Here is a 23690-nt window from a genome sequence, read left to right on the forward strand (position 1 = left end):
GGCGCCGCCGCGGGGCTTTTTCTTTTTTTTTTTTTTTTTTCATTTTTTTTTTAATTTCCTTGGCAAGCGGTGGAGCGGGCAGCGCGTCGCGGCGGGACTGGCGAGGGCGGAGGCAGAGCCAGAGCCGCGGACGGGCCGGGCGGAGCCGAAACGCTGTGGCGGCGGCGTTGGCGGCAGGTCAGTGGCCGGGGAGGGGCTCCGGGGTTGCCGGTTGCAGCGGTGGCGGCGCAGACAGGGGGCGCTGTCGTGCCCTCAGCGCCTTTCCCGCCCCCCACGCCGTTCCCCCCCCCCGCCCCCGCGCGCTCCCTCACGGCCGGGGCGGGCGGGACGGGTCGGGCCCCTCGGGTCAGCGCTCCCCGCCGGCATCCCGCCGTAACCCCGCTGTAACCCTGCTGTAACCCCGGGCCGTCCTTTGCCCGCCCCCGGGCATCCTCCGCTCCCCGTGCGCGTGTGGTGCCGTCCTGAGGGCGGGTCGCTGCCCCGCGGCGCTGAGGTGGCTGTGGCCGCAGGTGATGCATTGCCGTGCGTGGTGTCACGGCTTGGCGCCTCGCGTTGGGGCCCAGCCGGCTCTGGGCCCCTCAGGCTCAGTCCGAGCTTGTTTTTGAAGGGTGCTGCAGCAGCAGCACCTGCAGTGGTCAGCACCTGGGCAGTGTGGTAAGTGTGGGGTGGTCAGGCTTCTCAGGATAAGTCAGGGCTAGAAAAATCTGCCTCACATTGTGGTCTGCCCTTTGTTTGAAGAGTAAAGAAGGTGACTTTCAGTGGTTTTGGTCTAGTGCAGCAGCTACCAGGCCCACAGAATACTCGTTCTTCCAAGTATTTATTCCTTGTGTTTCCCTCCAGCAGCTCTGCTGCTTGTTCAATTCCTTCATCTCCTGGTTGTACCCACAGGGAAGAGCCAGAAGTAAGTTCTCAGGTCTTAAAATTCAGTTGTGTTTCTTGAGGGTAAGATATTGTGAGGTGAAGGAGTGGGGCTGCCCTTTTGGTGTCATACAGGTGACCTAATCAGAGTCTGGTATTGGCATATATTTTAATTATAACCACAGAATCCCTTGTGTTGGAAAAGACCTGAGACCGAGTCCAACCTTTGACCCATCCCCACCTTGCCAGCCAGACCGTGGCAGTAAGTCGCATGACCAGTCCTGAACACAAATAAATCCACTTTTCACCTCCTGAGGCTACCCAGGGAAGGGCACAGCTAACACACAGCTTTAGCGCTCATCACTGTCAAGTGGAAGCAGAACCTTTTCTGTCTGTGGGCACCCCAGTTCCATGGAATCTGGGTGGGGGGAAAGGAGAATTTTCTCTGGTTTCAGGTTAAGAGGTTTGTGCTGGCCCCCATGTATTAACTGCTGTCCTTTGTTACCTCACTTTGCATAGAGAGAGGTTTCAGGGCAGGGCAGGAACTTCACCCTGCAGCTCTGCCTCTATCTGTGTTGGTGTCAAACTGTTTCAGGATGTGTCTTTTTAAGTAGTTTCAGGTTTGCTGAATACCTGCATTTATTCTGCAGTACATGCCTGGGGCTGGCCCTGACGATACAAACACATTTTGTAGTACATTTTCACTTCGTTTTTCTCCCTCATCTCCTATTGCCCCATTTTATATTTTAAAATACTCCAAGCAAACAAACATTTGCATCTGTGCTTAAAAAGAATAAAGTATATTTTATATCTGCAGCCTGTTTCTTCCAAACCTTGTATTGCAGTTGAATATTTTTAAGTTTTTATCAAGCCTAGAGAAATTTCTCTAGATGAGTGTGCAGCTGTGTTATTTTGGTTTACATTATCTTTGCTTTCCTAAAGTTCCTTCCCTCCTTTAATTGTCCCTCCTTCTCTGGTTTGACTCTGGCACGCAGAGGCACTGCAGTTTATTTCTCCTTTGCTTTATCGGTGTGAAGTTTTGACCCTGCTTTTGCTTTGCTCCGATTTTAATTGTTTATCAGAGCAGTGCTGGCGGTGTGGGAGTTGACGTGTGAAAACTGCAGACTGCCTTACACCCGGGCATGTGGAGATTGCTGGGTTCATTACTTGGATTTTTATGTATGTTTTAATAGCTGATATTTGCTCTGACTCTGGAGGAGCTTGAAGTACAAAGTAATTTCCTCAAAGCTTAATTTCTGAAACACGAAGTGAGAGGGAAGCCTGAAATGCAGCGTGCAGCTGCTTTTATTCTGGCTTGAATGAGAACCTGTCTTCTGGGAAGGAAGTCCCAGAGCTGAGTGACACAAAATGCTTCTTAAAACAAAACTGTGCTGTCCATGGGCCACACTAATATGTTGGTGTGGTCCCCTAATGCTGTTCAGCCACAACAGATAATGACATTTTATGTTTATGAAGCTGCTGAGCAGTGTGTTATCTGCTGGTTATTAATATAAAACACGTGCTGAAGGGCTTGAGTGCAGCTGGAACTCGCTGAGCAGTTTTACCTGGCTTATCTTTCCAAGGTAACTGCTGACCTTTCACTATCTTGAGCCCTCAGCTCACAGCGGGGGAGACACTGATCTCCGGCTGAGGAAGCCTGATTTGCACAATAATTTGGGGACCATTTCCATTTCTGCCATCCTGTTGTCGAGGTGGGCTTCCTCTCTGATGGCTGTGCTCTGGTTTCCCTCTCTGCTGCCTTGGCAGAGAGCTGAGAAGTCTTTCATATGGTGATTGCGACATTAATTACTTTAATTTTTGTGTTAATTTAATTTTCCCAAAGCTGTCTGCTTCTGGCAGCGTTGCTTTGTTTTGTGCATGAAATGAGGTAGTGAAGTGGTGAGTGGCAGTTCTCAGCCACAGCGAGCTGAAACGTGGACAAAAGAGATGAATTCATGCATTAAAACCGTTTTATATTTTTCAAGATGAATCTGTATGTTAAGTCACTTGATTGTAGTTATTTTCCAGGGGCCTGTTCTGGAGCTCTGACAGACCCGGGTTTGCCATCAGAGACACCTTTTTGCCTTAGTGCTCTTGGGCAGGGCCTTGGTAGCTGATGGAGTGAGGGGTTTGCATTTCTGACATAATAAAGACAATTTTTTGAAAACAAACCTTACTGTTACCGGATCTGCCATGATCAAGGTTAATACAAGGTTACTTTCTGAAGTGTGTAGGTGCCCATGGGTTTTGTGTGTGATCTTTCTAATGGTTTGTACTGTGAGTTGTGGGGAGTGGAGAAAAAATGTTGTATCTCTTTTTAATTCTTAGAAAAACATGTTTGTGAGGAGGGAAATTACCTGCACTTCAGCTTTAGTTGTTGTAGATTCTTGTTAGAAAGAAACTTGCTTTTCTGGGAACAGGGCAGAAGATTAAACAAGAACATTTACTCCTTGAAATAAGACTTTTGTATTTTTAATATTGTATTTATGTCTGATTTGACAGAATGACAGGAATGGAGACTGAAACAGCGAGAGACAAAGCCATGGAAGAAGAAAGCACTGAGCAGAAAAAGGAAAGAGAGAAGAAGAAGAGGTCAAGAGTGAAACAGGTGCTGGCAGATATAGCCAAGCAAGTGGATTTCTGGTTTGGTGATGTGAATCTCCACAAAGACAGATTTCTTCGAGAACAAATAGAGAAGTCCAGAGATGGGTGTAAGTTTATTTTCAGTGTATTTCAGCAAACATTTTGTTCTTCCCTGTATTGCTGGCCACAGTGACAGGTTGTTTTTGAGGTGCCTGGGAAAGACATAAGTTCCATGCTGTAAATCAGCATCAGCAGCTCAGGAGGCAGACCTAATACTAGATTATAAAAATTTTATTTGCTCTTTCTTTTCTCCTATCAACCCTAAGATAAAGACATCTGCCAGGGTAGAGATGACTGTTTGGGACACCTGATTTTTTTTTTTTTCCAATTTTGTATAATTTTAAGAGCAAACCTTGAAATGAGAGTCATTTTGCCCTCTCACGTGCTGGACTTGTTTTGCAAGGTAGATAGATGTAGAAATTAAAATATCACTCGAATATATTTTTAAACATAGGTATTTTGTTAATTTTCTCTCTACAGGTTTGATAAGAAATTGTGTTCTTGCTTGTAGGGTTACTTTGAGTCTCTTCAGACATTTTTTTATGTGGTTGATTGGACTTTTCTAAGGCCTCCTCTTAAATAATTAATGAAGTAAAAAACAAGTAAAATTTAGCCTACATTTTCTAGAGGTACTAAAAATGTCTGCATTTTTATACAGACTAGTGCTACATAATTTTCTGTCAAGGTTTTAAGCAGCTGTCTGGTTGGAGTTGAAGTGCAGGCAGGGGCTCTGTGTTGGCTGCACTGGGTTAAATACTCTGAGTACTTGGAGGAGAGGTATGTTTTCAATGCAAATTGTTTTTGTGCTGTAAAACTACATCAGAAAAGGAGGGTTTCTTCCTTTTTTTTCAAAGACAGCAGTTATCAGTGGGGAGGTAAAAGAACAAAATTCCTTTGATAAAGGTTAGCACAGGAAAAAATTAAATTTAGGTGTACCTACATTTTGATGGTAAAAACTTTTCTGTAAATCATGAACTCACAGGTTGTTTCACAAGAAAAGAAGTGGAGTAGAACACATCACCTGATTTCATAATTACACTTTTTTGTTTTCCCCTAGATGTTGACATATCACTTCTTGTTTCTTTCAACAAAATGAAAAAATTGACTACTGATGGGAAGCTGATTGCTCGGGCAGTTAAGAGTTCATCTGTTGTAGAGGTATTTAACATCTGACCCTTCTATGTTTGCTGGGGCTGGAAAAACACTAGTGAGGTGCTGAAGCAAGCAATAATCTCATGGAAAATGCTTATTTCTCCCTGCTTCCAGTTGGACTTGGAAGGAACCAGGATCAGGAGACGGCAGCCTCTGGGCGAGCGCCCCAAGGACGTGGACAGTCGGACTGTCTATGTGGTAAGGCTGGGCTTGGGAGTGTCCCTGCTTGTTGGCTCCTAGCTGGAAACTCCATGTGTGCATCAGGGTGTTCCTTGGCTGCTGCTGGTTGTGCAGCAGAGGTGAAAGAAATAAATTAAACAAAGGCAGGTGAGCAAGAGCTGAGAGTGACTGTGGCAGGAAAGGACTTTGTTTGGTGCATGGATTTCTTGTGCCAGCTTAAATTGTTTTAAATGCTGAGCAAAGTGCAGCTTCCCAGGCTGAAAAGGTACAGTTTCATTGCACTGAGCTGTTGCTGTGTTCACTGGGCTTTTTTAATGCCATTAGAGGAGCACCAGTGGTATTAAGAAATATTTACTAATTATGTTAATGTAGTTAAAGCTTTCTAATAACAACTAAATTAGCTTCATCCAACAGGATCTAGCTGCATTCCCAAGTTTATCAGGGTACTTCAAACAGCATTATCTGTTTATAAGATCTGTTACTGCATGTGCCTCTGGTTTTGTACACAGAAACACCATTCTTTTAAAGGCAGACTATACCTGAAAAATTTTAACTATCCTCCTAACAGCACACTGTCCTGTGGCTACCTTGATACTGGGATGACTGCTTAATTTGAATGAAAATAGCTTGTGCTGATGGGATAAGTCTGCATCTCACCGTGGTATTTCAGCCCTGTCAGAGTGAAAAAGCTCTTACATTGTGGGGCCAACTAAGTGGTAGATAGGAAAGAAATCTGATGGTTGAGCTTTTGCTTATTTAAACCCTGGGCAATTTTATTGGCTAGATTTGAATCCACTGTGGAATTTCCTTTGTCTATATTTGCTATTCATGACAAGCACCATTTTGCTGTGGCTGTTAGCAGCTAAGTTAGTATTTTCCAGACAGCACTGAGTTTTCTGTGATAAAGACACAAAATAATCATGGCCAAAATGCCAGCTCATCCAGCTAAGGAGGAACTGAATTGCTTTGGTGATTTCTTCCTTAACAGAAGCCTGGAAAAGGTGGTTGGCTTTTATTTTTTTAAATAATATGTACCAGATATAATATTTTCCTAACGTGATTACAGGGACTGCTTAGAACTCTGAAATACTTTGTCTATATCGTTTTTGGATAAGATGTTCGAAGTCATGAGCTACATTGTCTATACTGAGCTTAAGCCTGAGGCTAAATGATTTGTAAATAGCTGGCATGTGGCACTGGGGAGAGCAGAAGTAGTCCAAGTGCTGGTAAATTAAATTTCTCTGGAATTATCTCACTTTTTTATATGCTTCACCATAGACTTAACTACTATACTATTAAAACTTGAAAAAATCTTGAAGTGACTGGCTTCTCACCTTAAAGCCAAACCATAACAAAATGTTTTTCTGAGCAAGGCCAAGTTTACGGAAAAAGAAAACCTGAATGTGCCAAGTGTTTCCCTACAAGGAAAAAAAAATTGTGAATAAAAATGAAGTAGTGCTGACACTGTTGTTGTTTAGGCATGAATTTGAGAGTGGGATTTTAAAGAGTTCTGTTGGGTCTAGTGAGAAATCAGTGTGACACGATTTCTGTTTGATTGGGGACAGGAAATGCTGAACTCAGACACGATGTCTGCAAGCTGCTAAAACACATTGCTATATTAAGGACTTTAGAGAAGTAAAAATCAAGACATTTTTTCATCCAAGAAGCTGCCTAAAAGTTTCTGCTCATCTGATGAGTTAAGCTCTAACTGCTGAACTTGAAAATACTGGCTACTGGTAAAAATTTTGTCAGTAGTGATTTTTTACTACCTGAAGGAATTCTTTCTGTGATACCTCCATGCATTACCACCACTTTTTAAAAAATACCTTGTGCTTTGCAGAGGGTTGTTTGGGACAAGCCAGTCTGGTATTTGCTCCAAGGTTTTCAATTTACTAAGAGATTTTGTGTTGCAGAGATCCAGCTGTGGACGAGGTTTTGGTATTTTGGTATCTGTCATGTGAAGAAGATAAGCATCTAAATTAAATTTATCATGTGTTTGTTATAGCTATATGAATAATTAGTGCTCTCAGATCACTTTTTACTACCTGGATACTTTGCCTCTCAACGTTTTGACATCAAACTTTTTTTTTTTTTTTTCTCCTTTAGGAGCTGCTTCCCAAAAATGTCAATCACAGTTGGATTGAGCGGGTGTTTGGGAAGTGTGGCAATGTAGTTTATGTCAGTATCCCCCGGTACAGAAGTACTGGGGATCCAAAGGGCTTTGCTTTTGTTGAGTTTGAAACTAAAGAACAAGCAGAGAAAGCCATTGAGGTGAGTGCTGCTGCCTCTGCTCCTGACATTATTCCTGGTGTCATGTTGGGATATTAATGGTGTGCTCTTTACTAGGTCACCCACTGAATCTTCCAAGTAATTCCAAAAATATCACCATTTAAAAGCTTCATTTGGAGGAATTAGCTCCTCCTTCCTACTCCCAGACCTGCAATCAGTGCCACAATTCTTTAAAGATTTTTTTATAACATGAAGACTTAGAAATATGGCTTTTTATTTTTTTGGCATCTTGTACAGAAGGAGAACTCTGTAACAATTTAAACAATAGGTGTTTATATTTCATCACGCAAACATGGTCATACCAAGTTTTCTGTACTGAAGTATGATTTGAAAGTCTTCATGTATTGAAATGTGATGAGGGTTGCTGGTTTTAACTTGAATGCAGAGTATTTAAAGAAAGTATTATTTTGTAGTGTTATGTGTTTCTCAATTTCCTTCTTTTAGTTTTTGAATAATCCACCAGAAGAAGCGCCACGGAAACCTGGGATTTTCCCCAAAACCGTGAAGAACAAACCAGTTCCTACACTGAATTCAAGTGACAACGCTGTAGTAGGTGAGTGTTACTAAGTTATTGGGATCAAGGAAATGGTATTAAGTTACTTGGATCAGCTTTGTGCCTCAGCTTCTGAAGAGAAAATTCTCATCTGCTGTGTTGCTGCAGTTTAATTTCATGTGTCTTAAAAGCTTTTAATAAAAACAATTCATGTTGCTGCATTTTGCCAGCATGGGCTTAAGTATGAAAAATCTACAAACCAGTATCACAGGTTTGTTTTGTAACTTCATCACTACAACATTTTCCCTCAGTGCTGGTGGTGTAATACAATTTCCCAGGCTTCACACACCATGCCATTTCTTTTGTAAAATGGATGGTAAATCAAATCAATATTCCTCAGTTATCACCAGTTCTTTATTATAGCAGCAGTTAAATGGAAACAAAAAAATTAGGTCAAACCAATCGTTTTCAAATTGTGCTATAGCCAGGTTTTTTCTCTTCTTAAAACACTCAGGAGAAACTTTTGTGTTCATGTCTTGCATCTCTCCCATAGATTAACAACCCAGTTGTCATATGTGCTGCTTTCATTGTTTATCTTAAGCAAATAATCTAGAGTTTAACTATGGGCAGTTTTAAATATTGTGGTTTTAATCCAGAAGAGAAGAAAAAGAAGAAAAAGAAGAAATCCAAAATCAAGAAAGAGAGCAATGCACAGGCAGCTGCAGAGCCAAAGGAATCAAACACTAACAGTACAACAGAGCCAGTACCAAAGTCTAAAAGACACAGGACTCCATCAGAGTGTTCTGAGATGGAGGGAACTGAGACTTCCAAGCAGCCCTCCAAAAGAGAGAAGAGGAAATGGGACAGGACAGAGAGCTCAGAGGTAACCTGGGAAAGCAGGCCAGGAAAGAGGAAAAGAACCACTTCAGGAGATGGTGAAACATCAGCTCCAAAGGTTATGAAAACTGAAGAAAAAGATGAAGTTGAAACAGTAAAAGAAGAAACAGAAACAACAGAAGCTCCAAAAGATTCCAATGGTAAAAATTCTGGCCTCTTTTTATTATCATGTTTTCTCTACATGAATGCAATGGAATGGTAGATATTCCTTTAGAGATGAGAAGTGGTGGGCTGGATGTACTGGAAGCATTAGATCAACTTGGGAATATTGGTGTTCCCTGCAGTTAAAATTAAACCTGGTAAGAAGTCACTCTAAGGAGGGGAGCTGCACGGGTAATGACAAAGAACTTGCAACACCAAAGTAGGGAAATCTAATCAGAAGTCAAAATAGTTCAAAGAAGTTCATATCAATAGAACTTGAGTGAAGTAAAGTGTGGGTTAAACAGGCAGCCTGGGCAAATGGAGAGAGCAGGGAATCTAGATAAATAAATTAAAATACAAAAGGGGAAAGGTAATGATCCGTTTGTTCCATGAGATAAGGAAAGCTGCATTGCAATGAGATTTAGTGTGAGAAGCAAAGTAAACTTGGGTAGTCAATGAAATGGACTAGAAGTACAAAGAACCAGGAGATATTGAATGTAGTTTTATTGTAATAACATTAAACTGTCCATGTTTGAGTTAAATACGTTTTCACTTGATCTATTTAATGTAGAAGTTTCTGCAGAAGAAGAGAAAGACAAGAAAGACACATCCCTTTCCAAATCTAAGAGGAAACACAAGAAAAAACACAAAGAAAGACACAAAATGGGTGAAGAAGTCATTCCCCTCAGGGTACTCTCCAAGTAGGTGTTAAACTACCTGTTTTCTGTGATTACACTGAATTATTTGATTTTTGTTCCTCAGTAGTAGTGTGAAATGGTTGCCTGGTTTTGCAAAGGAACCTCCCCAATGAGACCACTGCTAACAAAATTCCCCCCAAGTTTTTCCAGTTAATTGTGAAATATGTGTTATAGTTTTAATCTGGTTGTATGTTGGGCCTTTTTAGATTTGTTTACTACAATTTAATTATCCCTTGGGTGTGTTGCAAATATTGTTGCTTTATGGCATCACATTTTTAGTGTTAGAGAAATGTTTGGTTGTACAGGTTTTCCTGCAGTGTGCAGCTGTTCCATCACTTGTAGGAGTTTAAGTCACATGTTTTTTATACTTTATTCACATTTTATTGCTCAAAAAATTTCACCATATATAAAAACTTTGAAATTATTTATTCCTGAAGTCTTGGTATCACTGACAGTCCATCACCATTGCTAAAGTGCAATTCCAATTTTTATACAACAGAGTTGCATATTAGCAACAGTATTAGCCTGTAGCAAGATATAAAAGTTCCACCTTATAATCCAAGTCTTGGTTGGGCTTTTAGGAGTCACCACAACTAAAACATGGAAGCACTTACTTTTTAAGCATCCAGCAAGTACCTCCATGTTAAAGTAGAGGGGGTCCTCGCCGCCTTGTGCTGCAAAATTGTGCTTTATGTACAAACATTCTCATAATTTTATGCATTTCCATTGAAAAGTGTTGAGGTTAAAGAGGATTCACCACCACTAAAACATGGAAGCACTTACTATTGTGAACCAAAGCAAGCACATCCACATTTAAGTTGTGGGGGTCCTTCAGGGGAGAAACGACACAAAATTCAAACAAAAATGCAGGAATAAAAAACACAGATGAACATTTCCTGTAAGAAGCCCTTGACGATTAGGATCCACCGCCACTGAAACATGGAAGCACTTACTTTTTTAGGCAGCAGGTACCTCCATGTTAAAGCAAAGGGAGACCTTTAAAATTCAAAATCGCAAGAAGATTTTAGTTCTTGGAAAACATCCGCTCACAGCTTAACTTCTTTTTCCCGGATTTAAAAATCTTCAGGATCTGAAAATCTTCAAATGTAGAACAGGCCAAAAAAAAAAAACCCAAAATAACCATAAATCCCGGATGGCGTTTCAGGATTGCGATCAGGATTCACCTCTACTAAAACATGGAAGCACTTACTTTTTCGTTATCACAGAAAGCACCTCCATGTTAAAGTAAAAGGGGTCCACATTAAAAAAAAATAAAGTTATCGTCGCAGCCCTTCCTCTGGCATCGGCATTCTGAGCAAACTGCAAAGAACAAGAGTTTTGGTTAAAAGTTATTCAATTGCAGCAAAGGGATAAAATGTTTAAAGAGTATAAGCATTGCAAATACTTGCCTGAGTCATTCTCCAAGATCTCCTCTTCCTTCGAAGCCTGTTACAAAGTTCCTCCTAGAACTTGTATTTATACCAAACCTTGCTATGGGGTGGTGTTGCCTTTTTATCTCCAAGAATCATTACGTGTGTCTTTTGTTATTTTAATGCCTTTGCTGTGCTGAGAATGTATGATCCTGGGTGAGTCTGGATGCTTTTTTGAAGTATACAGTTGTCACTGTTAACAGCTAAAACCATTACCACAAGATATCCTCCTCTTTAAAAATCCTCTATCAGCTTGTTTGATAGCACAGATTAGGGTAACAATGAGTCGTTCTCACAGTGGCACTGCGGGCATTGTGTTGCTGTGGAGCAAAGCTCTGGCTGTTTGCAGAAACATCTCCATGTTAAATATATGTAAATATATAAATTGCTTCCATGGGGGGGTATTTTTTAACCGAAATGCATTTCAATAGTGAGGAATGTCCTTATCTCGGTAGGTTTTTGGTGAGTTTAACCAGTTGTTGATTTTCCATCAATGATTTTTTTTTCTAGAAAATGAATGACTGATTCTTAATGTAGTGACACAGGAGCTGGTTCACTGAACTAATTCAGTGAATTGGGAGTTCACTGTCTCTGAATTAACTCAGAATTTGGTGCCCATGCTCTGTGGAGTTCCAGTGGAAAACACAGTTTACCAAACTCTTCTCTATGCTGTCTGAATATTTAAAGCAAATTTGAAATCCTCTCTGTTGGAATGATAGGTTGATGATGTTGAAACTCTCTGAAGCAAAGTCATGGGAAATTAGGGACAAAATTGAATTTGACCAGAGTGCAGGGAGATTTCCAGTAGCAGAATGTTCACCAAGTCCACCTAAAGCTATTTGTAGCCTCTTAAATTCCCAGTAATTTCCTACACATCAGTTCCTTGTTTGTAACTGACCTCCTGTGCCTGTGTTGCTGCTTTTAGGACCGAATGGATGGATTTGAAGCAAGAATATTTGGCCCTGCAGAAAGCCAGTATGGCCTCCTTAAAGAAATCGATGTCTCAAATCAAACCTGAGCCCGTGGGGGAGATGGAGACAGAATCTGGTGTGCAGAAGTCTGAAAATGACAAAAGTAATCCCGGATTTTGTCTTTTCTTCATGTTTCTTCTATGCAAACAGAAGTGGTGCAAGACCCTGATCTTGCAGAAGCACTGGCATGAGGGTTTTTTTGGGTTTTTTTGGTAAAATGCTGCTGTTTTCTCCAAATGTCAGATAGTAAAAGTAACCCCCTCCTTGTATTGAGGTGGATTTGGGACTAAAGAGTTATATAAAGAAAATACTAAAGGGATTTTAGCTTATTTCAGTAGCACTTCCCAGGCTTACAGTTGTATTTAGGTAATTGGAACTATAAAACCTCAGAGAGGTAAATCAACATTCAACTTTCCTGGTGCTGCAGCTTGGGCCTGACCTGCTTGGGTATTAAAAAAAACAGCTTGAAATTGGGCTTTATCAGCTGTATGTATAAGAGAAACTTTGAAATTATAGCTTTGTAGTTAAAGTTCTACTTTTTTTTCAGGTTTAGAATTCTTTTTTATTTTATTTGCCATGAATACTCTGCTTCTGTTCACTAACCTCACCACTGATGTTCCAATGGACTCTGCATGTTTTTAATCACTAAAGCTGCAGGGTTGTTATTGATGCAATATAAAATGTCTTTATAGGAAGGACCCTATGGACTGTAAAAATTAAGACTAAGACTTTTTCTTTAATTTTTTTTTAACTAAAATTTACTTCAACCTATGGACAATCTTGATCCTTTTACTAAACCTCAATCTACAGTAACAACATTTAACGCTTGTTTACACTGTTACTTCTGTGCTTTCATAACGTCTTAATTTTTTCAACCTAATAAATGTAAAAACTTTTTTCTTTCCCCTCCTTGTTTTTAACTTGACCAGCCACCGGTGAAGATTGTGCCCCTCCCGCCAAGGCCAACACAATGGGGCCTCAGTTTGTCAGCGGAGTAATTGTGAAGATCATTAGCACCGAGCCCCTGCCGGGCAGGAAGCAGATCAAGGTAATGCCTTTGTAACCTCAGGGTAGCTGTTAGCCTTTCCTCTTACCCTGCCCCCCAAATGTTTGAATATGGAATACCATTTCACCCAGTCTCACTGCTGCTTTTTTTTTTTAATCTATTTGGCCAGTAGCTGAGTACAAATTCTTCTTTAGTATCTGTAATTGCAATTTTTTCAGTGAGAGGATAGGCTGAAGGAGGATGTTTCAAAGTAAAACCAAGCCTTTAGTGTGCTTGGAGCAATGTCAAGTTTACAGTGAAAATATTAAGGAGAATAAGCAATGCTCTGGTGCTTTTCAGTTTTAAAAAAAGGAGCTGGAGACTGCTTCAGTGTTCTGCATTTGTCACTGTGCCAGTCATCCTGACAAGAGGGCTATAAATTGTACCTGTGGGGATTTTCAAATGTTTATGGTGTTTTTATCGTTAACGGGAATTTGGGGGCAGGAAAATGTTCTCTGCATGAGAAACCAATTTTCTTAATTTCAGAAGGAGTTTTACAATGACAAAAACTCCATTTCAGGGAGAGTGACAGGAGTGGAACTTGTTGATTCAGTCTCTTTTTTCCTAATGCAAGTGCCCATTTTTCTCGATTTAAAAAATGGTTAGGTACCTTCAGTTTTCTGTGATGACACAAACCAGAAGTTACACACATAACTGCTTTTTAAGGAAAGTATCATCTTTTAGCTTCATTATTTTGAAATGGAAATATTAGGAGTTTTCCAAAGAAAACAACAAGCTTTTTCCAGATCCTAAATTTTCCACTAGTGTTACCCAGGACTTTTTCATTCCCAAATTCAACTTTAGGATGAGTAACAGCTGGAAAGAATTTGAACAACTTCAACTCAGGTTGATGCACAGATCCAGCCCACTCAGGAGAATTGATACACATGTCCAGCCCACTCAGGAGAATGAAGGAATGGTTTAAAATTCGAGTTCTGATACAGTTTATCAAACCTTCCTAACCAGGGAGGCCATTTCGTGACATGGCTGCTTGCAAGTGCCTGAGGCTTGGTGTGTACATGAGCCTGAGCAACATGAGAGACCCTCTGACTGAAAACCCTCATCTCCTGGTGCTGGGGTTCCACCTAACCTGCCTAATATTTCTCTGTGTGTTGGAGACACTGAGAGAATGTGGTACAGGTTGTGCCTGTAACCTTTGACTGCAGGATACACCTCACTGGGTTACACCTTGGTATCCTGTGGGAAACAGGAAAGCTTAGTATCTACACAGCAGAAAATTTAAATTCTTTTGGTATTTCTTTCCTTTTTTTGTTTGGTTTTTTGTTTGCTTGTTTTTGGGGTTTGTTTGTTTGTTTGTTTTTTCTGGCCATACTAGTTACATGACTTTGTGTAAGGCAGAAGTGCAACCAGACCTGGCTTTAGTGTGCTCTGGGCTGTCAGCTGCAGCAAACTGCCACTAAGAAGTGCTTCCAGGGCTTTTTTCCCCTCAGACTTGCAGAAATGACCTGCATTTCTCGTTGTAGGGAGGCAATTATGCATGCCACACAACTTGGAAAGGTCTTTGCAGTGTAGCTTAAATATTATTTTGATGTTTTAATTTTACACTTCACTGCTTCCCAATTTTGCCCTTAAGGTGCTCCTCAGAGCTACTGAGGTCCAGGGAACTCTTTGGTTTGTTTTAGTTTTCCATGAAATTATGACTTTGGGATAACAGAATGAGGCTGGAAAGTACCTTCTGTTGGCTCTCAAATGATCTTAACAGTGCTGTCACTTAATTTTTTGTTTTGTTTTAAGGCTGCCCTTGGTAGTGGAGGGTTAAAAGCAGTGTGTGATTCCTGAATAGAAGCATCTTACTTGAGCTGCCTGCTGTGAACAAAATTGACTAGGAATGTGTGGTCCTTCTTAATTTCCCTAACAGCAGGAATTACAAGTGAAGTACTTCATCTGCAAGAGCATTTGTGACTCTTGTCCCTTCAGCTGTCAGTGAAAATTTTCAGGCAGAGGTCACTTCATAAAGATGGAGTTGTTTTACTGCTGCTCCTTTCTCAAGTCATCTGCCATGCATGAGCTTGCTTTTGTACATTTAATGTGTAGAATCAACTTTGATGCTTTCCTGTTAGGCTGAGATCTCTCAGTGTTATAGTACACAATTTTTACTTTTGAAAAAAATCAGATACTGTGTTGAAATAAATGGGTGATGCTCCATTAGTAAAATGATGCCATAACATTTCCAGGAATCACTGCTTTAAATTGTTAATAGGAGGGCAGGATGAAAGATAGATGGGTAGATGTTGCAGGCTCATAAATCAGAATTCAGTTATAACCTTCTTAGGAAAAAATGTTAATTCAAAACTCTTTGACAAGAGATTGATCGATTAAATGACAAAGTTCAGTTGCTGCCTCCTACTTCATGACCTTTCTGAAAATGTTAATGACCTCCAAATGGAATGGTCAGAAGTGACTCTTTTAAGTTCTCTTTTTTGAAGGCTGATTTATGGTGTGTGTTGTCTCTTGCTCTGACAGGATGCTCTGGCAGTGCTGGCTGAGGTGGCTTATGTTGACATGCTGGAGGGAGACACCGAATGTCACGTCCGTTTTAAGACTCCTGAGGATGCACAGACTGTCATGAAATCATACAAAGAGATACAGATCAAAAACAACTGGAAATTCGAAGTTCTCACTGGTAAGACTTTTTTTTTCCTCATGGAAATACAGGAGAAGCCTTAATTACTGTGTAATTTATGGATATATTTAGGTATCTCAGGAGAAAAAGACTGCATGTTTAGTTGGATTTTTCCCGAGTCTTCTAATTTTGCAATTACAGTGAAACTGATAAAACTAAAAGGGATTTTATGTCACCACTCAGAGCAAAATGATGATTTTTTGCTTGCTGTTACAAATTTAATTCAGTTCTTTTTGGATGGATTTGCCTCGCTTTCAGTGGCAAAAGACTGTAGAACTTAATTCCCATTTCAGCTTTATGAATAGAGCATTCTGATAATGCAGAAGAGTTTTGAAGGAAGACTTTCTTGAAATACTGAGCATATGTGTGAAATGACATGGCAAGGATGTAACAGCATGGATACACTTAAAGTGGGTTTAGCACTTGCCTACTAATTGATCTTTATTTTTCAGGAAGTTGAATAATTTAGGCCAGAATAAGAAGTGTTCTTAAGGGTTCTACTTTTCAACTTCGTTTTAATGTGTGTTGTTTCTTTCTGATATTACTCTAACTTTGTATCTTGTACTAGTCTGGATTAGTTTGCCAAGTGTGGAGAAGCCTCGTTGTGGGATTGAAAAAAACAGTCCATCAAACTTGGTGTATTCATAAAACTTCTGCATTTGAGAGATGCACCAAAATTGTAAATATGATAAAAAAAACCCAACAGGTTAAACAATGAGTATGAGGCTGCCTCATTTGTGATTAAATATTTTACCCCACTCCTGCCTGAATCCTCGTTTAGGGCTCAGTCTCATGGGTGCAGGGGTGTAGGCGCCAGTTAAGGGCTGCAGGAGGAGAAGCTTTGATGGAAGCATTAACCTTCATGATCATATCAAAGTTAATTGAAGTCTGAGACTCACTGAGTGCTGCTAATGTCATTTGGAGATAGATTTGTCTCCTGTGTGCTCTGTGTTTCAGAGATCCAGAAATAACCTCAAATTTTGTGTTCTACAGCTGTGTGCTCTGTGTCTGATTGTTTGTCTCTGGTTTTGTATCCTTACATGAGAGTGTAGTAGGAGATTAGGAATAAGTGCTGCATTGTAGGAGCATTCCATTCATAGTCTTAAGATTTATTTTTTTGCAACTGGCTCATTGAAATGAGAATGGAAAAGCTTTCCAGGAATGCACAAGGGACTCAGAGTAAAGATTTTTGTTTTTCTTGGTGGCAGAAGGTGAGAGATGAAAAGGAAAGAATCTTTATTGCTCTCTACAGCAGGGACTAAAGATTTCCCAGTAGTATTTTACTCTTCAGGATTTGACTTTAAGTGTCTTCAGCTTGGCATCTGGCAGGATGGTGAGCATCTGTGATCGTGTTTAGATGTTAACTTTGGCAGGAATCTTCTGAGATCATTCAGAATCTTCCCTGTGGCTGAAGATGAACTCAGAGACCATGCAAAATGATATCACAGAACTCCCATTGTGATAATTACATCACAGACTAGGAGGAGCAGTGGCAAACTGCTGCTTCCCTGCAAAGCAGCTGCTGAGAAAAGGCGCAGAATTTTTTGCTTTGGTGTTGCTGCCCGTGTTCAAATATTCCTGACAGCTCATGAAGTCCCCAGGGAATGGTTCTCGTGAAAAAAATAGTCTCAGTTGTTCTTACAGTAATTCCTTTATTTTTTTTCTCCTGTTTGGCAGTTGTTTAAAATGTGTCAGAGGTTGAGTACATCAGTAAATCAAAGAGGCCTGCCTGTGCTGTAGTTAAACTTCAGCTAAAACTCAGCTCCTTTTGCTGATGACAAATTGAGAACAATTGCAAATATTGCCAATAGAGAACAATCCTACATGGCTTCTGTGGGTAGGAAATTTAAGACTACTGGGCAGGTACTTGTTGGATTTCCCTAACAGGTATTTTCATGTGTGTTTACCTCCTCAATGTCAATTTTCCCCCAAGGTGACCATGAACAGCGTTACTGGCAGAAGATTTTGGTGGACAGACAAGCTAAGCTGAACCAGCCTCGAGAGAAGAAGCGGGGTACTGAGAAGGTAACCTGCAAATCACAGCTTCTTCCTCTACAGCCACACTTGAAAACATGACACTCTTTCTGCTTTGCTCCACGTATTTTGATACTCTGGGTATTTAATTCTGCTAAATCACTTCCTCCTGACTTGGCAGCAGGGTTTTACAGCCACAAAGCAGAGAGTGCAGCTGTCCTGCTCCAGGTGTCCAGTGCAAGGCTTGTCTTTACAGGGATGGCTGGAGAAAGTTAAGTCCATGACTAAAGGCCTGAACTGAATTTGTAAGCTGGATTTCTTTTGAAACCCTGTCTGGATGAGCTCATTAATAAGTTAAGTAGTCTTGATGTGCTCTAGTGAAATCAAGTCTAGTGCTACACTCTTAAATCCCTAGTATGATCCAGAAAATAATTTCCTTGAGAATGAAAATCTCATTTCCCTCACAATTAACACAGTTTTATTTGTGCTGTGGTGAGTGCTGTGTACCCAGAGTGGTCAGGAGCCCGTGCACCAGAACGAGCCAGCCAAATCTGGGTGCTGCTGCAGGCATCCATGGCTGTACAGCTCCCAAACTGGGAAATTGCAGCCTCCTCCTGGCTGTGCCTGTCGGGCTGCAGCTTCGAGGGAGTGTTGCAGTGAACTTGCAGGCTGCAGCCTCTACTCCAGCCCCAGCAGATCCTTCCAGGCTTGAAGGGTTCCTTGATTAAGCCAGGCAGATCCCTGACTTGACAGAGAGGAGCCAGAGAGTATTTCACAGACGTTTTATTGCCAGGTTTGCTTCACACACACTCCAGATAAGGTTTCTGAATTGGCTTTAGCCTGAATTTTTCTTGCTGTGGCTTGCAAAACTTCAGAATCATCTGACCTTAATTATTTGTTGTTGACTTTGGAGACTCTTTGTTTTCTGGACTCTAGGAAAAAAATACTGTCCCATATAAAATGGAAAATAAATATTTAATTGACCTAAAGGAGCAGCAGTCATACAGGTCAAATCCTTATCTTGTACAAGACATATTTTGCATGGCTTATCCTGTTTGTGTGAATATTCTTTCAGAGATCCTGGGCACAAACAACTTGAGTTTTTTTAAACAAAGATGTGCATGAAGTATTTGCTCAAAGGTCTGACTTAATTTTCTTGAAAGCCTAAAATGGCATTGGTTTGCCATGTTATTATTTAATATAAGTAGAAAGGGAATTTGAAAGCTAAGCTTTAGAACATTTTGATGATTGCTGCCAGTTTTGTTTTTTTCATGTACTTTTACTTTTGTAAACTAAAGGTGCTATGAGACCTTTGACTTGAATTCTGACTGTAGGAGCCCTTGCTCTCAAGTTTCTCTTCTTTGTCTTTTGAAGATTGGTATTTGTTGACCAAGCTGGTGTAAATTGGGCATTAATGTACCTCACCTGGGCTTGCAAATACAAACTGTCTTGGTTCTGCCTAACAATGGCAGCACAGGGATGCAAACTCCTGCTCCTTCCCCCTGCCCATCACCTTGCCACATAGAGAGGTGTGAACTTCAAAGCCAGGGAATTCTATTGGAATGCTAACGCTGTTAAGCAAAACATCAAGACAGGAATGCCTGGCAGCAGTCAGTAAGTCTTAACCCCTTCCTTACTTTTTGACAGGCTGTATTCCTGAAATACAGACTGCTAATAAAAAAATATTTGTCTGGTTGTTAATATTTTCCCATTTGAAAATTTTTCCTTAGTGCTTCCAAGGTTATTTTTTGAAGGTTTCAAAGGTAGAAAAAAGTAATATAATAATTAATAATTTAACATCTTCAGTAAAATATGCCATGAGTGTGCCCTTCTTGTCAAGATTTTGAAGTGAAGCTTTTAGCTGCTTTATGCTTGGAATTAAAGCATCTTATATTTTCATTGAATCAGTGTTGAAATGCATGGGCTGCATCCCATCACAGGCAGCACAGCCTTTGAGTTTAGGCAGTTGGAGATTGCACTTTTCCATATTTTCTAAAAAGTCCAAGCCTATTCGGCTTGCCTCAGGATAAGAGTTAAGTGTTAAGGATGCCCAAAACCAAACCAAGTGGTAGAGATTTTACTTCCTGTGGCACAATTCCTATAATAAACCAGATATCCAAAAGAGATAGGATGTCCTAAGATTCCTTAGAAAAGGACTGCCCATCCTTGGGAGTGAAAAAGGTGTCCAGTGTTTTTCCCCCAGGCTTGGTAGAATTGTCACCTCTCTGCTCCCCTCTGCCACCCCCTCCCAATCCATCTTCCCTTTTGTCTGTTTAACTGCCTGATAAAGCCACCTCCATGATTTACTGATACAGATGGAAAACTTCCAGCCAGAGCTGCTTTTCAGGGCAGTGCCACTTTATTCAGACCTAAAGCAATTCATCAGTCTGTGGCCTTAAACTCCAGACCGGTTGGAGTCTCCCGTTGCCAAAGCCAAGGCGTGAGTGCCTGCAAGCTTCCACTTGGATCCTCATCTCCTGGGGGGAGGTGCTGCTCAACCTTGGAGCCCCTCCACGGGGGAAGAAGGAAGTTTAAGAGGGTGGGAGGGGTGGTAGAAGTGAAAGGCATTTGTCGAGGGAGTGAGAATTGAGTGTTTGTGAAGGGCGGAATAATTTGCAGTGAAAAAGGAAGAAGGTGGGAATGTCTGGGCACAGGGCACTCTGCTGATGATGCCTGTGGGGCTCTGTCCTTGGAATGGGCAGCTCCCACTCCAGAACACCTTTCCCTGGTGTCTGTGGAATGGCTGGATCCCTGTTTGGATTCAGGAGTAGCGTTGTGCCTACGTCATTCTGGATTCATGAGTTAGAAATGAATATCCTTGAGGCCTCTTGCAAATCCTGGGGCACTGGAATGAAAACACTCAGCAAATATTAACTGGGCAGCTCATATCATAGAGCTTGCCTTCCCTTGTTTGTCATTCTCCATATGCTGAAGGAGTAAACCACTGTACTGTGCTTCCTCTTAGGGTTGAACTATTTTAAACTGGGCTTTTTTTAACCACCAGGGAATAAAATAAAAGTTAACCATCTTTAGTCAGTTTTATTGCTGGAAACTTCTTAGGAAAGTCTCGAATCTTGCCTGCCACAGTGAGTGCAACAACACAACGTGCAGTGCAGTGTGCAGGACTCAGTCATATGCAGAAGTAATAAATAATTTGATTTGTATGTGAAATCACTCAAATCTGGCACACTGGACTGCCTGGGGTGCAAGTGACCCTTCCCTGTAACACCAGCTAATATGGTCGAGTATTCCCCAGCAGAGAAGTTACTCTGGGATTTTTTTTTTTTAGTTTTTATTTTTGTTGTTGTTTTGTTTTTTGAGGGGTGGTGATTTTGTTTTTGAGGTTGCAGGATTTTTTTTTTTCTATCTTCTTTTGGTGGTCTTTTTATGTGTATTTTTGTGTTACATGTGAGTGCATTTTCGTGTGGTTTCTTGTGTTGGTTTGTGGTTCCTGTGTGTGGTTTTGTGTATATTGTGATGGGTTTTGTGGGTTCTGTACATGCCTTTGGCTGTTGGTTTTTGTGGGGTTTGTGGGTTTTATGTGTACTTTTAGTTGTCTTCATGTACTGGGGCTTTGGGGTTGTTTTGAGAAGCTTGAGAGAGTTGTGGTAATTTACTTCATTTTTTGGCAGGTTGCATATTTTCAGGCACTGGTTTTGGTGTTTCCTAGTGGGTTTGGGTTTTTTCTGTTATTTTTAGGGAGGCTGGTGGGTTTTTGCAGAGGAGGATGGTTCTGGGTTCTTTTTGTGCCTCTGAGTGTGTTAATGTGTTAGATTCTGTGGGGTTTTTTAATGTGCCTTTAGGTGTGGAGGGGTGTTGGTTTGTGGTGTTTCTCCAGGTGTGTGTGTGTGTTCCTGTGTTGATTTGTGGGTTTTGTGGTTTGTGTGTGTGGTTTTGTGTGCATTCTTGTGGTGCTGTTCACACATTTCAGTGTGAATGTTTTTACCTGGGTTGGGGATTTTTTTGTGGTATGTGGGTTTTGTGTGTGTTTTCAGTGTGTTTATGTGTTTGTTCCTGTGTGGGTTTTATGAGGATTATTTTATTTTGTGTGTGCTTTTTGTGGTCTCCATATGTGGGGTTTTTTGAGTGGGTTTGTGTGGAATTTCTCTGTTGTGCTGGGGTTGTGTGGGGTTTTTTCCTGTTTAAAATTCCACAATATTAATAAAACACTTTTTTTTTTTTTGTGGTTTAACTTTGGTTTTCCTACATCAGTAGCAAAATGAATCTAATAACAGGATAGAGTTCTTTAACTTCCTGTGTGAGGCTGTATTTTAGGGTTTTGAAATGGCAATTTCATTTTCTTCAACCATGTTGGGGAGAAGGAGGGATAGAACATATCCATGATTGTAAGGTCAAATCCTAACAACATCATTTTCCTCTAATTTTCCACATCATTTTCCCTGCTTGCAGTTGATTGCCAAAGCTGAAAGAATGCGACTGGAGAAGACTCAGCAGACAAGCAAACACATTCGATTCACTGATGACAACTAACCAGGGTTGATGGTGAGCTTGGAAGTGAACTGTAGGTGTTCCAAACCAACCAACCCAAACCAGCCCTCACAACCACTGCTGCTTACAGCAACTAAACCTGGCCCTTGGATCCATAACTGCAGACTGCAAGTGTGAAGATTGGTTCTGAATCCCATTTTTAATAGGCTGAATGTTTACTGCTTCTGAGCCCTTAGGTAAAGCTTTTTGGAACATGTGTATTATGAGATCTTCCTTTAGTTCACTTCCAGTTTGTTGAGATTTTTTTTCTTTTTTTTTCTTTTTTTTCTTTTTATTCTTTTTTTTTTGTTTGTTTTTGTATGTTTTATACACTAGGTTATAAAATAAAATGCTTGAGAATTTCAGTTGTATATCTTTAATTCTTCCATTTGCTTTTTATGAGACTATAAATAATAAAAGTGGTAAATGCTTCATAAACCTCTCTAGGCCTCTTCTTAGTCCATCGAGGAGAATAATCTGTTATTTTCGAGTGAGTAGAGCTGGCAGGAAATCTGCTGTTGAGGAGTCTGGAAGGAAATTTACTTGTATAAATACACACTAAACTGAATTTAAGCTTTTTTTGGTTTTTTAGAAGAATCTTCAGAAGAAGAAATAAGGCTATGTTGGGCACATCTCACTTGCAGATAAGTGTTCAAGTTGTGTAATTCACAAGTTAGGATGGTTTTAATGGCTTTAAGGTATTTCATGGGAGACCAGCAGTCTCAAAAAAAGGAAAATTAAACATGAAATTGGAGTTTTCCACAAGGTTTCACTTCAGTGTAAGTGTGCTGGTGGGGCAGGATTGAATGGAGAGGGAATAGCAGTGATCAGACTGGAGATAGCAAGAACACAGGGAGGAAAAGTGTGAGATAAGGGACCAGCTTTGAGGGCTGGAGGGAAAGAGCTTGCTAATGGTTCTTGGAAATGGTGTATGGAGGATTCCTCCCAGAGGGCTGCAGGGGAAAAGCAGGAGCTAACCTGCATGCCAGGCACTCCTGCAGTATTCCTGTTCAGTCTAATTGCAGCATTTTTATTTGTTCTTATCAAATCTTTAGCTCCTCTTTTTTCCTAGATGAGTGAGATGGGGTGACACACAGAGAGGAGTTTTCATACCCAACTGTGAAAAGAATTGATCAATGAATGTCTTCAAGGCATCCTGCCTGAACGACAGGAGGATTTTTTTCTTTTAGCTTTTGTGATGTGAAAGGAAAAAATAAACCCCACAGCCTATCCTGGGTGAAATGCTTGGGATTTTGCTGCTGAAATTCATTTAAGTCAAAAATGTATCTGTGTTATAAATAATTTAGATCATAAATGATTCAGACTTTTTATGTTTGGTAGAGAGTGGAACAGAACTGCAAAGTATCAGTTTGGGAGTTTTGCTCATTTATTAATAATTCCTAACTTGAGCACAGAGAAGTCACCCTTCTGTTTCTTTCCATATTTATGCAGGTTAATTCCTTACACTTCAACATCAATTTTCCTTTTCTCCTTTTCCAAGCTCGTGCAGTAATCTGCTCCAGCAGGGAAGTCCAGTTGCTGTTTAATACTTCCTGAAGGAGATAATAACAGAAATTTCATCACTTAATTGAGAAGTCAGGAATGGAGAGGATGGCCTAGATGTTTTTACAAAAGAAGCTTGGATTCTGAAGTGTGCCAGAATGGTTTGTGTATTTTTTCTTTGAGTACACGTGACAATTGCTGCTGCTGTCTTTCCCCATCCAGCTGTTGAGTTTTACCAGCCCAAGAATTGCATCCCTAAAGCAACCTCTGACCTTTAGGAACTT

The 23690-nt window shown here is 40.6% G+C and overlaps 1 protein-coding gene across 2 annotated transcripts; it reads left to right on the forward strand.

The window, feature by feature from the left end:
- The first annotated feature begins 25 nt into the window (after positions 1-25).
- On the forward strand, positions 26-22334 carry LARP7 (La ribonucleoprotein 7, transcriptional regulator). Of its 2 annotated transcripts, none has more exons than XM_033061266.1 (13): positions 26-177; positions 3361-3569; positions 4559-4659; positions 4768-4851; positions 6940-7104; positions 7567-7675; positions 8272-8652; positions 9225-9354; positions 11707-11855; positions 12682-12800; positions 15282-15441; positions 17375-17466; positions 21826-22334. In XM_033061266.1, the coding sequence occupies exons 2-13, from the start codon at positions 3362-3364 to the stop codon at positions 21904-21906; spliced, it is 1779 nt and encodes a 592-aa protein (XP_032917157.1). In that variant the 5' UTR covers positions 26-177; position 3361; the 3' UTR covers positions 21907-22334. The 2 variants fall into 2 exon arrangements, with proteins under 2 accessions (XP_032917157.1, XP_032917158.1); XM_033061267.2 differs by lacking the exon at positions 26-177 and adding an exon at positions 465-654.
- Positions 22335-23690: the final 1356 nt, after the last annotated feature.

This window comes from Catharus ustulatus, chromosome 5, assembly GCF_009819885.2.
Source record: "Catharus ustulatus isolate bCatUst1 chromosome 5, bCatUst1.pri.v2, whole genome shotgun sequence".
In the NCBI taxonomy this organism is placed as follows: Eukaryota; Metazoa; Chordata; class Aves; order Passeriformes; family Turdidae; genus Catharus; species Catharus ustulatus.